This window comes from Streptopelia decaocto (assembly GCF_964273445.1).
Source record: "Streptopelia decaocto genome assembly, chromosome: 13".
Lineage (NCBI taxonomy): Eukaryota > Metazoa > Chordata > Aves > Columbiformes > Columbidae > Streptopelia > Streptopelia decaocto.
The window spans coordinates 3,833,634-3,849,459 of NC_138668.1; the positions used below are offsets into that span (position 1 = coordinate 3,833,634).

The following is a 15,826-nucleotide window of genomic DNA, read 5'->3' on the forward strand; positions in this document are numbered from 1 at the left end:
AGGTAAGGGGTGCTTTGCTTTCAGAGGACCGGCTCAAAACAGCTGCATTAAGTCTCCTGTGCAGAACGTGGTTTAGTCTGGCAGATGGAGATGCTAAGGAAAACCCATTAATCTGTTATCACTTTCACCCACCCACAAAAATCCCAGTGGTCTGAAGTCATGGTTTTCTGACACAAATCTAGAAATCTATAGCTTGTACAACAGCTGCAGCCAGAATAAAGTTCCAGGAAGAAAAAAATTCATTTAATTACATGGGTAGGTCACAATTATTCAAGACAGGGATCTCTTACAGTAAACCAAAGTTGCCTCAAAGTATCTGTATGATTGCTTGTGGTACAAAACTGGAAAAGCTCCCTAATGACTCCTGTTCTTTGCTCTGCACGCCAGAAATTCAACACAAAGGGTTAAAGCCACAGGAAAACAACAGACTCCAAAAAGAAGCTTTTCTTAAAAAATACCCCAGGTTTCATGTGCAGACAGAACAGCTACAAAAACAACTCTGGTTCACGTAACGTCATCTAACCATCCTCCACCCCAAACACGGGAAGGCAAGGACAGAGGCTGAAAACAACAGCTACAAAGCCGAGCGGGCGGCACATTGCTGTTCCAGGCCGGTTGGGGTTGTGCCTATCTCCATATCTAGAAAGGTCCAATTCTGGGAGGCCAAGAGAAACTAAATATAGCAGCAGGCTACCAGCAAACACACGAACTGGCACGGCTTCCAGCTACCTGCAAGATCCACCCCTCTCTTCGCAGGCTGCTCCGATAGCTGCAATCCTTTCCCTTGTTTGGGGAGAACGTGCCGTAAGGAAGCACCTTGGGGTTCTACTTACCCGGATAATCGCACACACGCACTTTAGGGTGGAGACAATGCAATAATATCACTGATACTTCTCTCTCACCCCAATTCGGGGGATCACCTGGCTCTTGCAGATTGTTTTTTAAATAAGCTCGGCATCCACTTGCAAATCGGAGGTAGCATCCTCAATTCGGGAGCCAAGGCAAGGTGTCTTAGAGCAACTGTGTGTCAGCAGAGCAGAGACACCCTCCAAGAGTATCTGCTTTGTTTTAACCTCTGTCCTTTAAGGAGGACCCAGAAGGGGGATGAAAACCCAACACATTCTAGCCACAAACTGGCTTTGTTGGTTTGCATGAAGCTGGATATCACAGTGGGGCTTTTCAATACAGAAAAGGCCTCGGGGAATGATGCTCACCTCGGCTTCCAAATGGCATCTCTGCCACTGACACACGGATATTGTGTTTTAAGCAGCAACCCTGAAGACAGACCCCAATTTCAACTGGGCTTTGAGATTTCACTCCAAGGCATGCATGTTCCCAACACGAAAAATGAGGTCAAAGAAGCTTCTTTGGAAAAAATAAATAGAGCAATAAAGCATTCTTTCAGATTAGCTTCACAGAGGATAAATCACTGAACAAATACAACCATCTTATCTTGTTGGCAAATGGTATGTTACAGTGTCCAGCTTCACAGGAAATACACTGGTTGGTCAGGAGGGCAAACTGCCTTTTCATTGTCTAGAAAAATGCTGCTCTTTACTTTTTACAAGATTTGTTTGCTTTTAAAATAACCATATGATCCCTAAGCGCTGCCAAGCCTGCTTTCCCTCCTGTCTCGAGGCTTTCCTGGATGCCTCGGCACTTTACAGCAACCTTGCAGCAAAACATAACCTACCTCTTTTTAGCAGAGGGACGACTTGTTTAAAAACAGGTCCCGGCTGCCCTGTTGCTGTTCCCCAAATGGGTGGGCAGCAGCAAGCACAGGAGCCCCTGGTGAGGTGAAACCTGTCCCACACCCTGTTTTCAGCCTCCATTCGTCCCTTCTAAAGTCAAACATCAACACGAAGAGCACCCGGCGAGGAAAGAAGCCACCGAATAGCTAATAGGTGGTTACAGAACCCTCGCTGGCTGCGGGATCCAGCGACAGCTATGCCTGTTCAGTATTTTGGCACTGATTTATGACAAGTGTACTTGTGTTTCCATTAGCCGCAGCTTTCTCGGTTGACCCCTCGGCTCGGAGAAGCAAACTCGACATTAAACTCCCATCAGCTTTCAGTCCCGCTGACCTCATTCCCAAAACTTGCAGCGATGTTTTACATCAGCCAGGGCTGATACATTCCATTAATGCTCCCCCGACTCGGGGAAACATCTGCTCTGTTTACACTGGTAGCAGCACGGAGACCACTTAAGCATCACCTCTGGTCCCCAAACCCATGGCAGGAGGAGCAGCCGCACACGGGCCAGGCCCTGGACCTCCTGGTCCTCAGCACCACGACTTGGCCATTAGTTATTCATCAGGGCAGAGGTTGCTTAAACCATCGAGGTGTAGGAGAGGTGTTATGTAGTAGCAAAGAAAGTGGTTATCTTCAGGCAAGCTCGAGAGAGGAATTTGTGCTGACTCTAGCTGAAGATGAATAGGTTGACTGGAAATAAGGAAGGTTTAAGAACGCCAGAAAATAATGAAATGTTTTTAACCCCGATGGTTTTATGGATTCCTATGTTCAGGCAGAGATTCAATGGCCATGGCTGATTAATGCAGGTCAGAGCTCAGACAGGGAGGGCACCTCTCTTTGTGCCACCTCCCCAAACACCCCACTGGGGTGCTGGGTGCCAAACAGACCCTTGCACCCCCAGATCCACGGCCAGGGCAGCAGCACCGGCACGGCGGCTCTTCCACAGCAACAGGAGGAGAGTCTATACCTTCTGAAATCAAATCAGAGCTCATCCAAACCCATCCCCCCAGGCACCACCTCATACACCACAGCTCACCAGCAGCCTCTTACTGGGAAATCCTGACAGCTCTGAAATACCCATTAATGTTGGGGATGGTTTCCTATCAGTACCACACACCAGACGGTTATGACAAGTCTCCACCAGATCAAGGGGATGCTGCTACATATATTCCCCAGGATCTTTGACAGCCAAGACCTCCAAATGGCAAAACTCTAAGACACTCATTGCTCCTATTGTCCCACTGTTAGATATGCATTAAATTAACACCCGATGACTCCTGTTGCTGCTGGAAGCTTTCTTCTCTATTAACCATCTAGTCAAGGCCGTAGTTGCTAAAAAGCCCATCAGGAGACATAAAAACATCCAGTGGCCTTGGAATATTTGACAGCATCTGTCACAAACGGAGATAGAGCATGCCACATATGGGGACATTCAGCAAGGCTCGTAAGTTTTTATTATAATTAAGTCAGGAACACAATCAGCTGTTTCCATCACTATCATTTCACCGGTACATGGGTTTGCTGCATTTTACATTTCTAACCTTTCGCAGAGCTTTGTAGAGCTTGGACTGTGAGCTAGCATAACAGTTAATACCAGAGGACCACAAAAAGACCTTGATTCTCACAGCGGTCTTAAGCATTAAAACAACAATTTAAACACCCCTGTAAAAAAAAGGCAAGAAATTCACTCCCAAAACACTTTCACCCCCCCTAGAACTGCATGCTAATGAAGGTTGGTTTGGCAATTTGGTCAATCCAACCTCACTGATGCAGAATACGATGGCAGGTACTGAGAACAGAATAAAAACCGTATTTGCTCTTGATCTTCTGTAATACGTCAGGGACAAGTGACACGATCTGCACAAACGGTCCCTGTTTGTCACCTCGCTCCCAATGTCCAAGGTGTCAGCAGCGCGCGGTTTTGCCCATTCCACCGCAAAGCTAAAAAACTGACTTAAAAAGCATTTTTGCCTAATCCTCTTTCAACCAAAGAGATGGAAAAAATCACTGGAAGAGGAAGAAGCTGGCACAGAGTGAGACAACTCAAATTGTCCCTTTCCTGTGCCTTAATTCACACGTTAGGGGAAAATCACAGCTGGGAATTTCAATCTCTGCAGCAATTAAAATTAAATTCAGGGAACGAGGCCTTATGCACTCAAAGCTTCATTAACCCTGTTGCCTTTTAATTAAATATGTGCACAGGAAATTTTGGACAGATTTTTGCCTTACTGACAATGCGCAGTTTTAATGGCAAATCAGTACTTGTCTTGTGAAAAAAAGAATACTGGGCTCGTAAACTTCAGACCTCTCAAGCTCCGCAATGGCTTTATTAAATAGGTGGTAGAAATTAGTGTCTTTATCAGCTCCATTTAATGGGAATGTCTGCTTTCCCTCAAACACCCTGAGCTGCACCAGCAAAGCTCTGCTCTGGGCTCATTTCAAGACTACAGGCAGCCCCACCAACACCACAGATAAAATATGAGTCAGGATTTAAGAGCCTTACACTTACAACAATCAGTTAGAGAAGTAAAGTTGGCTAGCTAGGGCATGATTGATTTTTTCAGCCCACGGAGTAGAGATTAGAGTAGCCAGCCTCTCTTTTAAATACTGTTCATCCCTACAAAACACTCAGGCCGGCGCCAACGGCGCTGTGCGACCGGGACAGTTTAAAGGATAATCTTTGAAAGGGGATATTGTCAAGTCTGCCCAGCCTAAATATCCAGCTTGCTTGGTGCACGTGCCTGTCTGACTTGTGAGGGAATCGTGCTGCTCGTGTGCTGGCCTTGTGGCTTTGCCAAGGATAGAAGCGAAGCACGGTACTGGTTTATCTGGGTGCACGACCACCTAGCAGGGACTGAGCACAAATCGCTTTGATGCTTCCCCATATTCACCCAAAGGAGGGTCACCCAGCTGATGCACACACTGGTCACACATACTCAGACCAGTTACAAGGAGAGGGAAGAAACACACTGTCCAAGAGGCTCCTAAGGAGTCACAGAATCACAGAGCGATTCTGTGTGTCCCCTGAGCCCACCATCTCCCCCAGAGACACACTTGTCCCCTCATCAAGAGTGAGAAAATTGATACCTCTGGCAGAGATTACTTCAGTTCGTCTTTTCTTTTAAAGCATCTCTTTGGGGGACTTCAGACTTCTGCCAGCACACACTGATCAGTTTTGTACCTGCGTTTTCTTGTATTTTGTGACCCGTGTATTTTAGGTGTTTTAACTATTTCAAAGAAGAGAGCAGGTGTTTAAAGAGGTTACTTTCTCTAACCATCGCTTACCATAAGAGTCAATACGTTTTGCAGTAAATGACACTTCCCTTTTCACACGTGCTTCTCTCTCAAGGAGCAAGTTAACACGACAGCATGGCTGTTCATGCAAGGTCTCCAAGGGATGCCAGGTTCCCAAGCGTGTGTTCTGCCCAATTGAGCTCCGTTAACCCAAAGGAGGAGAGACAGGCAGTTCCTTATGCTTACGGCAGCCCAGGATTCACAGGTTAACTGCTGCATCCCCCAAATAATGTTCTCATTCTGATTCCATAGCAGACGTATTCTCTCACATGGAGCACGGAGGCTGTTTGCTGCTAGAGGATGCCCTTGGTACAACCAAGGACAATCTGAACGCATCGAGCGTGACAGGCTCTCGCTGAATGCAAAAATAAACGCAGGCGCTTACGCTTCCTCAGCTTTTGACACCAACAGGGGAAGGGGCTTCATACTACAGTGCCAACAATGAAGAGCACATGAATTTTGTGATGCTTGAAAAGCTATCAGGCAGAACACAACGTATCACTCCATCTCTCCGCTCCTGGAAATTACGGGTCCATTAACCTTTCTGTGTGTGCGAGATGGTTTTCCCATCCGCATGCAGCAAATAAGCACGGAGGACGTGCATGGTGAACGCGCGCAGGTGCGATACCAGGTGAAGGAGCCTGTTTCCAATGCAAACCTGCTTGTACAAAGAGTTCTGCTCCCCGGTTCTGATGCTATCATTTTATGATGGCAACATTTCCTGACCCAGTTTTTATCTTGCTCCTCATTCCTCTGCTACAAGCAGTAATTAGTAATGTCAGTGTTCTGGCTGGATTGCTACAGCCCCATTAATAATGCAAGAGTAGTAACGGAGAGAGAGCAGAAGAAGAGAGGCTTGAAGGTTAAAAGCAATAAGGAAATGCATTTTGGGGGGCACTGGAAGGGGAGAGGGAGGAGGAGGAGAAATGCTGGCCTACTGAGATTATAAACCATACACTTCAAAACATATTGTTCCTTTCAGGTGGAAGTGGTGGGTGAGTCAGTCACGGCTAATTAGAAGATACTATGCAAATAAGAATGACACACAGAGGTGATCTTCACTATATTAGAAGAAAACTTCTGTTTCACCTTCTCTTTCCCCGCTCTGAACCTGCTGCCTCACCACTTCGTGTTCCTGTTTCTCCGTTACTCATGTTTCAGAGGTCAATGGTAACCTGGCATCCGACACATGACGCACGCTGGTCTCACCTCTCCGGAGAAACTTCCGCAGAGACCAGCCCGGACCTGCCCATCTGCAGCCAAACCTTCAACGCCCATAATCAAGCTGCTCCTGGTGCACCTTAACCCGAGGCTCTGCTGTTTATGACGTGTACTCTGGACCCAAAACGGTGCCGGATTTGAGGAGGTAACCCAGCATCTCCTTGTGCTTCCAAGGCCAGGGAGTCTTCTCCAATACAGATGGCAGCTCCTTCAACAGCTTCACCACCACATAATTACACTGAATAAAGCTACTGGAGCTGCGTACTTGACTACATCGCTTTGAAACTTCTCCCTCTGCCACTCCTTTTTCTGCTAAGTCCAGCACAGAAATAAAGGAAAAAAACAAAGGAACCTACAGGTTTGGTGTTGATTCCTCAGCTGTTCCTACTGCTGAATGGAAACTCGCATTGAGGGTGGAAGGGCTAAAACTGTCTCCTGCAGGCCAGGATTGCAGCTTGTTTGGGGCTGACTCTGGTCCAACACCGAAAAGCAGGCACCTCCTAAAGGGGCTGGTGCTCCCTAGTTTTCTTGAAGATTTGCAAGACACATGAGCTAACTTTTAAAGGTCATTTAATAAAGTTGACCAGTCACGCTATTTCTCTCCTGGTGTTTGGCATTTACAGCTTCCACATGGTACCAGGCATCTTGTTAGGGGTGATGTATGAACCAAAATGAAACACATGCTCTTTCCATTAGCTGAAATCACACACGCCTCTCCCTCTTGCAGTATATATTGCAACGTATCAGCTTATCAATGTTATTATTTAACTGCAGCATAGCTTCCCCTGTCCCTTAAGAGAAGGATTCCAAAGTCCTCCAGCATGAAGGGCTCAGATGATGACCCAGAATGGATAAAAATCCAGCAGGCTCATTCAGATGAGCTCACAAAAAGAGTGGCAAAGGTGGAAAAAGGATTGGAAGAGATCAGCTTGAACTGCATTGCTTTTTTAAAGAGACATTTCAAGTATCACTTCCTCTGCCGTGAGGAAGTGAGAGGAGCTGGAGGTTCTCTGATGCAAACAGCTTCCCCTCTGCGACAATTATATAAAAGGATGAGTGTTTTTAAGAAGAAAAAAAAAAAAGACAAAGGAAAGCAGGCCAGCCCTGAGCACACTGTGACCAAATTAGGAAACAAATTCTACTGACAGCCTCCAAAATGGACATGGTCTGCACCAGCCTTGTATTAGCTCAGGAAGTCTGCTGACTGTGTCATCTGCTGAAATCTGTTTATGTGCAAACAGAAAGGAGAAGCAAAAACACCTCCTTGTGCTACACACACCAGGTTAGGCCATCTCAGTGCTCTGGCCCAAAGCAGCAGACAGTCATCAGCTGCCCTGACACAAAACTATTCGAACCCTCCACTGCTGACTCACATCCCCTCCAAAGAGAACTCTGCCCCGGGAGCGCTAAGGTAACAGCGAGATGAGGTGTACGCAGAGATTTGGGGTTTTTAAAGCACATTTTTAAAGTGGTTAGCTGTGGCAGATGAAGCTGAGGTTAGAGATCAGTGATTACTACGACAGGAATGTGAGGGGGAGGCAAGAGAGAGGGAAGACGTAGCTTCTTGACTAAGGTCAGAACGACGTTTTTAATTTAGCTTGGGAACAGCCTTTTTCCATCCTCTCCAACCTCCATTTCCACTGCAGCAGTGAAATGATAACCCTGCTCTGATGCTTTGCAAATGCAAGTAGCACCAGGCAGAGCTTTAAGCTTAAACTGGTCCCTGGTGCCATGAAGGTACCGAACAACCAGAGCGGTGCCAGGGCAGCTCAGTGGCATCGCTACCTGCTGCGAGGACAGACAAGTGACCGAGCTTAAGTTACCTCACTGCTTCAAATTCAAACAAATCAGGCAGCGTGAGCACTCTGGTCCATACAGAGGCTCAGGGTTTCTCCCTGATATTAGGGTGATCACATTATGTTACCCCTCCTTTTGTTCCCTGCATGAAACAGAAGACCACCACTCCTCCCTTTCTCATTCAAAGGGATTTAGGATAAAAAGCAAAGCCTAGCTCAACCTCTGCTCAACCCTCAGCACAACTACAGCCTTCAGGGTCTGGTTTGGCTACAGGACCACTCAAGAGACTTGCCCCAGTTTATCTCCAAAGACATCACACATCTGCACTGAGCACCACAGGTTTGCAGTGCTCTGGGCTGCTCCTTTCCCAAACAACTGCAGCTGTGCCCAGTGAGGGAAGGTGGGATGAGACTCTCGAGGCTGAAGTTTCCATCCCCACGTGAAGTTGTGCTCAGTTTATTACCTCTGGGCCTTTCCTTGGCAAAGGACAAAGCTACAAAGGGAAGATAGCACTGCTACCTCTTATGGACCTGACAAAGAGGTATTCACTGGTCAGTAAACAGTGGGAGAATTGCCTTTTTCACTGAATGGATATTGCTATATAAGGCAGAAAGCAAGCACAGGAGTAAGCTTTGTTGCTTGAAATTGCACTGACTTAACACAGTCTATTTTTAAAGGGACTAGTTTGAGTTCTTGCTTTCAGCAGCTTTTTTTTTCCCCTCTAAGAGACAGATACCCCATTTAAACTGACCTCTTTCCTCAGGTCCATTTCCAGGCTGGGCTTTACCCTCTCCTCCTCTGTCAGACTCATTTATCAAGTGGAGCATTTCCACATACCACTGCATAAATAGACTTGACCTTGTAAAAGCAGCAGCACCTGAGCTCCCGATGGAATCTCTCCACCCCACCACCGCAATGAACCCAGCCTGCTCCTGCCCTCTTCCCAGGTGAGGTACTTTTGGAGCTTCTACAGCCCCTTTCTACATGTCCCGAGGAAGACTGGCAGGTACACAGACAAGGCAAGGAGCAATTTTGGGCTGATCATTGTGCCTCCTCTCTAGAAAGGGGCATTTAGGAGCAAGTTACTGCTGGTACCAGTCAATTCTTGTAGCTGCTCTCAGCCCAGCCCAAGCACACACCAAAGAGCAAGCTAAAGGATTTACCCGGGACACAAATGACTCCTGGATGCTCCTTCTCAGCCAGGGAGCAAGCTGTAGGCATGGACCACCCTGCTTCCAGGGAAGCAAGGAGAGCCCAGCATGTGGCTTTCCCTTCGTCCCCCTCCAAAAGATCAGTATCTTGCCCAGCAGAAAGACGGGGACGAGCAGATCTCCCAACTCTCAGCACTCCCTGCACAACTTTGACCCTACGCACCTCAACGGGACGCACCACGTGGTTTAGCACGTGCATCCTCTTCCTACATGGGACTGTACATTTAAGGCTTTGTTGTACCAGGAGCGCCCTCCTGTTATCTATCTTCCTTTAGGACCTGGCAATAAAACCTACCGGGGTGTTATCTGCCCCCTACAATCACCTCAACCCCACCTTTGGCCTTGGTCCCGCCCTCCTGCCCATCCCTTTGAGCGGAGATACGGAAATCAGCGGCGCTGCCGGCGATAGCATCGCCTTGCCCGCGGCACCGAGCGCCGCGGCTGCCGACGAGTTTCAATGTCCTTTTATGGAAGAAAAATGAAAATCGCCTGCCCGGCCGCGGAGTGCCTCAGAGCCGAGATGACAGACGGAAACTTGCCATTTGTTGTGGTTTTGGCAGTAAGAGAGCGGAGCGTGTTCCCATGCGTACCGCTCGTTTAAAAAGGGCGCAGCGAAGGCACCGAGCGGGAGGAGAAAGCTGAGAGGTCCGGAGCAGGAGGTTTCGGGGATGCAGCGCAAAGGAAGAAGATGGCAGAGTCATGAAAAGGTGGCTTAGACTGTTCTGCCAGCTCAGGCAAGCAGGACACAGATCTCAGGACAAAAGTGTGCACAGGCATAAGTGCTCCATTTCTAACCCCCACCCAGTAACACAAGTAGCAAGGTCCCCCACACTGCGTTTCCCTTTCTTCCCCATCCTAAAAATTTCTGCTAAGCCACATTCACAGACACAAGAGGATGGGAATTTAAAACTGGGAGTTGGGCCCCGAGGTCACTGCCATCAGAAGGAAATTACAGGGGTCTGTAAGTGCCACCTTTGGCTCCGCTCTCCACTAAAGCTGTGGGGCTAAGCTCTAAGTAACAATCAAATCCAAATAAATACGCCCAAGGAAAAGCATACAGAGAACAGCAATAAAAATGGCTAAACAGAGAATGAGACGGGGCCATGGGACCTTCAAAATGTTTGCACTGCTGTCAGGAAGCTGAATGAGACAGCAGACTTCAACAGCTGGGAAAACATGTTGCAAAACAAGGAGAATTAAGTAATTCTCCACATGCACATCCTACTCCAAGGCATTTTGGACAAGCTCAATTTCTCCAGCCAGAACAATTCCCCCCCTCCCCCATTGCACACACACCCTGCCAGTCACAAATCTTGATGTAGTTTAAACCTAAAACCACCACACACTGGAGTTAGGAAGGGCAGCTCCGGGCAGCCCCTCGCACAACGATGCGCCCTGTGGTATGTGTTGGATGACATCCCTGGCAGCCAATGTCATCCCCAACACATCCCCTGCTGCTGGAGACTTGATTACACAAACATCTCCCCTTGCACCCTATAAAACACTTGCAACTGGATCATAGGTGGCCAGGGCTGCCTCATTACCTCCCTCTGAAGCACAAACAGCTCCGCGCCCCATCACGGCACCAGGCACGGAGATGGCAGCGTTGCAGCACACCCCTCAGTTGCTTCTTTAACTTCAGGTCTTGTTGATCACACAACTATTTATTTCAGCAAGGTCACTCACGTCAAAGTTGCTGCAAATCGTACAACGCCACCTGCACTTATTAACATGGGTTGGGGATGCAGCATTAGCACCCTGCTAAGAGATGCCATGTTCAGGCACGGCTTGCCGGGCAGAACTCTGTACAAGCTTAAACCTGCCTCGCTTCTAACAGAAAAATGAAGCTTCAAAGCAGCTGGGTGCATCTGTTCCTAGCCAGCACCTTGAAATCAATCCCGAGACACTCTAGCAGCTTAAAAACAAGCCCCTTAAACCACCACGTCTTAGTCCTGCAAATGAGAAGTACACACAAGGACTGCTGTGGCCAGAGAGCCTAACCTGAAGATGAAAAAGCAAAAGAGAGGAGAGTTTATGAGCATTGACATGCCCATGTCAGATGGATTTTTCCAGCGTGATAGTTCAGACGCCCAGCAGCCAAACCCCTTCCCCACACACAGCCCCAATTAATGGGATGTGCTAAGGACCATGAGCAAGAGCGGCATCTCCCCGGTCTAAGGGTGATGCAATTTAGCACCGCACAACCACACGCTGCTGCCCCTCGGTGCCCAGCCTGCATCAACCCAGTGCAATTAAGTAAAAGAAATAAAAGTTAAGCTATGCAAAGGAGTTTTTAAAGAAAAACTCTTGAAAATGCAAGCTCCTGCAACGTGGCCTGGCTATGAAATGCGTGCGGAGGGTTTTGTGCACCGAGGGACAGCGCTGCTCTGTGCATGCATCATTTCCATGGCAACTGCAGCTTTTACCTCCCCATCTCTTCGTGCTGGCTGAAAGCCCCGCAGTGCTTTGTGCTGAGACTGCAAAGAGGGGAGAGACCATCTCCCCCCCACCCGCAACACGGCGCCGGGGACAGCAGCAAGCCGGCCGGGAACAAAAGCCTTGTCTTCACCAACAATATGGGGTCTTAGGAGGAGGGAGGCAGAGCAGAAAAGACACAGAGTTCCTTTTCTGGTGGGAAACAGCACTTCCCCCAATGTGCAAAAGTGCAAACTCACTTCCCAGCGCTGCGCAAGTCAACAAGCAGCATGTGCCTTGCCTGGTTTTACCAGAATTGCCAGCTTTGGTTTGCTGGGTCAAAGTACAGGGAGGAGAAACGCACATCATTAGAGATGAGAAATTCAAGAGCTGCTTCCACGCAGGGATCCCTGTGCAGAATAAGATGGAGGGTGACCGAGCGGGCTGGCAGAGCACTGTCACAGGGCTGCCTGGCCCCATTATAGAGCAAAACCCCAAAACTCAGACAGGTCTGAGCAAAAGTTCCATCTCCCCAAGCACCAGCTCTGACCGCACACACACACACACACACACAGGGGAATGCATCTGTAGGGTGCCTTGGGAAAAGTTTTTCCTTGGCTAATTAAGCTTTTTCTCCACCCTGCAGTTTGTGACATTAAGATTCAAGCCCCAGCCACTGAACTAGGAGCCAAAGCTGACACCAGGCAGCTGGAGCCGCAGTGGCCATGGCAGATGGTGCAGACACATGTGCTTACGGACCAGCAGCTCTACCCATTGCTGGGGTTACAATTAGCCACGTTTTGGTCCCTGCAAGGTGCAAATTACTTGAACCACAGGTGAGATGCACAAGAATGACCTGGCTATGCCTACAACTCTCATTACTGAGCCCAACACACACATATATACAGCCAAAATGAAGGTTTCCAGCTGGTTCCCATCACTTTACAACTCATCCAGAGCTGGCCTAAATGATCAATCAACCTCTCTGCAAGATGTGAAGGAAAGCCTGAGAGTATCAACGTGAACTCTCAAAGCGAGACAAAGGATCCAGGTGATGGAGCACAGGAACACAACAGGTCCACCATCTGGTCCTCCTCTCCCCACTCTTGAGGAGCCCGGAGGTTTCAGGAGAGGCACATTTTGACCTTTCCCTTTCCACGCTTCCCCTCGCTTTAGGTTCAGCTGTGCAAGTACAGTCCTTCCAACCCGGAGGGACTCCTTCCAAGGATCAGTCATCACCAGCACGGAGCCTGCCAGAGGCACCACTAGTAAAGCCAACGCATCCTCTCCAACCTCTACAGAGTTCCCCAGATAAGCCCTTTCCTCCCTAAGGGCAAGAGTTTCCTGCAAGCAACAGCATTAACCAAAATCCTTCACTCTGGAGAGAGGCGAGATAGCGGGAAGACGAAGAATCACTGCAGTTGCTGCTGTGAAACACCACATCCTGCTATCCGAATTCCTCACCCTCCACTTCAAATCCTGAAGTCATTCAAGACTTCTAAGAAGAGCACAAAGCTACTCAGCAGATTTTCAGCTAATGAATCAACACAAGCTGTCCAGGAAACCAGAAATCCAGCCCACTGGAATGCTGCAAGGCCGGGGAAGGGGGACAGGCAGTACGCTAGGAAGGAAACGAAACAGCACACCAGAAGGAAAGGGACACCTCAGCAATGACCCTTCTTACCACAGTTACTGTGCCACAATATACATTTTACAAAAGAAAAAGCTACTTCAATTCGTTTTGCACATTGAAGCGTTCGTGTTCTTCAAGCCTGAATTTTGTTCCGTGGTGCTGACACATGTACATTTTGAAAACAACTCGCTTTTTGGGAAAAAAAGATTTACACATGAATCTTTACACACGAATCAACATTGCCACCTAGTGACCAGCAAACCTCCTTGCTCACGACACTTGGATGATCCGTCACAATCACCTCTCTTTCCCAAATGCTAGAGGTGGATGTTGTTATAACAAAATGTTATCTGCAGATTAGAGATCTAAAATGGAATCATGCTTCTTTCATAAGCCTCTTTCCCCCACCAGTAAGTTCAATTTTCACTACGGAATGCAAACTTCACTGCTGGCAACTTCAATTTTTCCAGACAACAGAATTTGACTTTGTATTACTTTCTTATAGAGGTAAACAGTGGTTATCACGTCAATATGAGAACCCAAAGCTACGGCAGCTACAAGCATAAAATTAATGCACTCAAGAAGAATTTCAGTGATTAGCAGAAATCTCTGCTGGGGGACAGGCAGCTCCCTGCCTATTGCACAAGAATCCACTGTTGTGGCTGAAGTTACACAAGACACCTCGTAGCTTCAGTGCTAAACACTGATACCGTACTGGTCTCTGCTCATTGGTACCAGGTGTAAATAGGGTTCTGCAAACATTCAGGAGACTGGGAAACACATTTCTATGCTTCCATCTTTCCCTAGAAGTTGGTGCAGGAGCAGCAGCAGCAAGATTTCCCCACCCTGTCCCCCATTGCGCCTGGTGATTCTCCTGCTGTCGCTATTAGCTAACAGAGAAGCACAAAGATCTTCTGCCCTTTGAATGGCCACATTTCAGTGGGCTCTTCAAACAGTTTTTTTTGTCACTTCAAACTGAATCTGTATTCAGGTGACAGCATAAAAGAAAGAGGCAGATGTCAGTTCTTTTAGGGATAGCACATAAGGTTGTTTCAGTAGTTTCATTAGATAAAGAATCACAATTTGGTTTCATGTCTTTTAAACACCCAGTTCCACTTTCACCTAAAACATTTCTGTATATGCAAGACAGCAAGCTAAGGCATCTAGAAGCCTTTTTTAGCCAACATCTTCCATGGAAAGAAAGGAATATATATATACATATACTGGTGTTCTCCTTATCAACAGTGTCCTGACCAGCCACACAATTTTATAGAACATCAGCAGGATGCAGCAAATACTTTGGCTGCTGCCCCCATCCAGCAACATTAGATATTCATTCACCTGCCAGGAGAGCGTGAGTTGTCCTCCCAGCTCTCCTGCCCAACACTTCAGAGGAGACCAAACAGCAAATAGCTCCGAATTACCTTTCTGCAGCGGGGATTTGGGCAGCTGAACCGTTCCACGTCATTGTCCAGTAGAGCTGGGAAGTTACAGAACGGACACCTGCAGCCCCAAATAAGATGCCATTAATGCAGAGTGTCAAACATATCTTTGCTGAAAGCGGATTTAGTTAATAAGGCTGCCAACCAAACGCCTGCCACCAGGATGTGCTGACTACTGCCTTTTTGCTCATATTTCTTCAATCACTTCCCTGTTCACAATCAAAATATTATACGCTCAGCACTGCTTCTGACTATGTAATTTAGAGGATCAGCACAGAGCCGGCAAGCAAGTCTTGGGGGAGACAAGTCTATTGAATTTTAATCTGCTCCTAGTCAAAGGCAGACCAATCTGAATAAAAACAGACCTGGGAAGGCAGAAGCCTGAATTTATAACATAGCTCTTTGAAAGCTCTGTGTCTCATAGTCAGCACACATTCAGAGTTTCAGAGAACAATTTTTTACAACAGTAAGTGCAGTCTGCACCCTGGGATGGACACGTACCTGACAAGCTCATCTGCACAGGCAGCAGCCACCTCCTCCTCGGCTTTCCGCTCATAGTATTTACAGAGGATGTTTTCTGGAAGCACCTTCTCCAGCTCGCTGGTGGGGAATGAACACGTGCAACTGCCTTCCATGCAGCTGAGCTCTGACTAGGGTTGGAAGGAGAGAGCTCAGGTTCAGTACAGCACCAGCAAAAAGCAAGACCTAGTTCTCAGAACAATTCCATATAAACCAGTGCAAAGCCTTGCCTAGAGAGAATAAAGCCAAAGTCAGCAGATGACTGCCAGAGAACGGGTTTGCTAGGGCAAGAACAAGACAATTTAAACAGATCAGGCCTCAAACCTTGGGCATGAAGATGCTGTTGACAGCTGGGATCACAGTCCGCTCCAAGACCACATAGCAGCCCATGACCACTCTGTGGTCTCTGCTCACAAACAGATCATTGTATTCTTGTCAATATGGTAATAAATACAGCTGATGGCTTATATGTTTATGTGAAATAGAGATCTCAGAGTACAAAAGCATCCCACAGTTTGATCACCACAGCTCAAGGCAAAGGAG

The 15,826-nt window shown here is 47.6% G+C and overlaps 1 protein-coding gene across 4 annotated transcripts in view; it reads right to left on the bottom strand.

Moving 5' to 3' along the window:
- Positions 1 to 15,826, bottom strand: part of RNF216 (ring finger protein 216) — a 78,077-nt gene that overhangs the window by 33,912 nt on the left and 28,339 nt on the right. For all 4 annotated transcript variants that reach the window (XM_082064364.1, XM_082064365.1, XM_082064363.1 and 1 more), the window contains 2 exons: positions 15,266 to 15,414; positions 14,747 to 14,825 (listed from right to left, as the gene is read on the bottom strand). In XM_082064364.1, the coding sequence (XP_081920490.1) occupies positions 14,747 to 14,825; positions 15,266 to 15,414 (228 nt within the window). The remainder of the gene's footprint in view (positions 1 to 14,746; positions 14,826 to 15,265; positions 15,415 to 15,826) is intronic.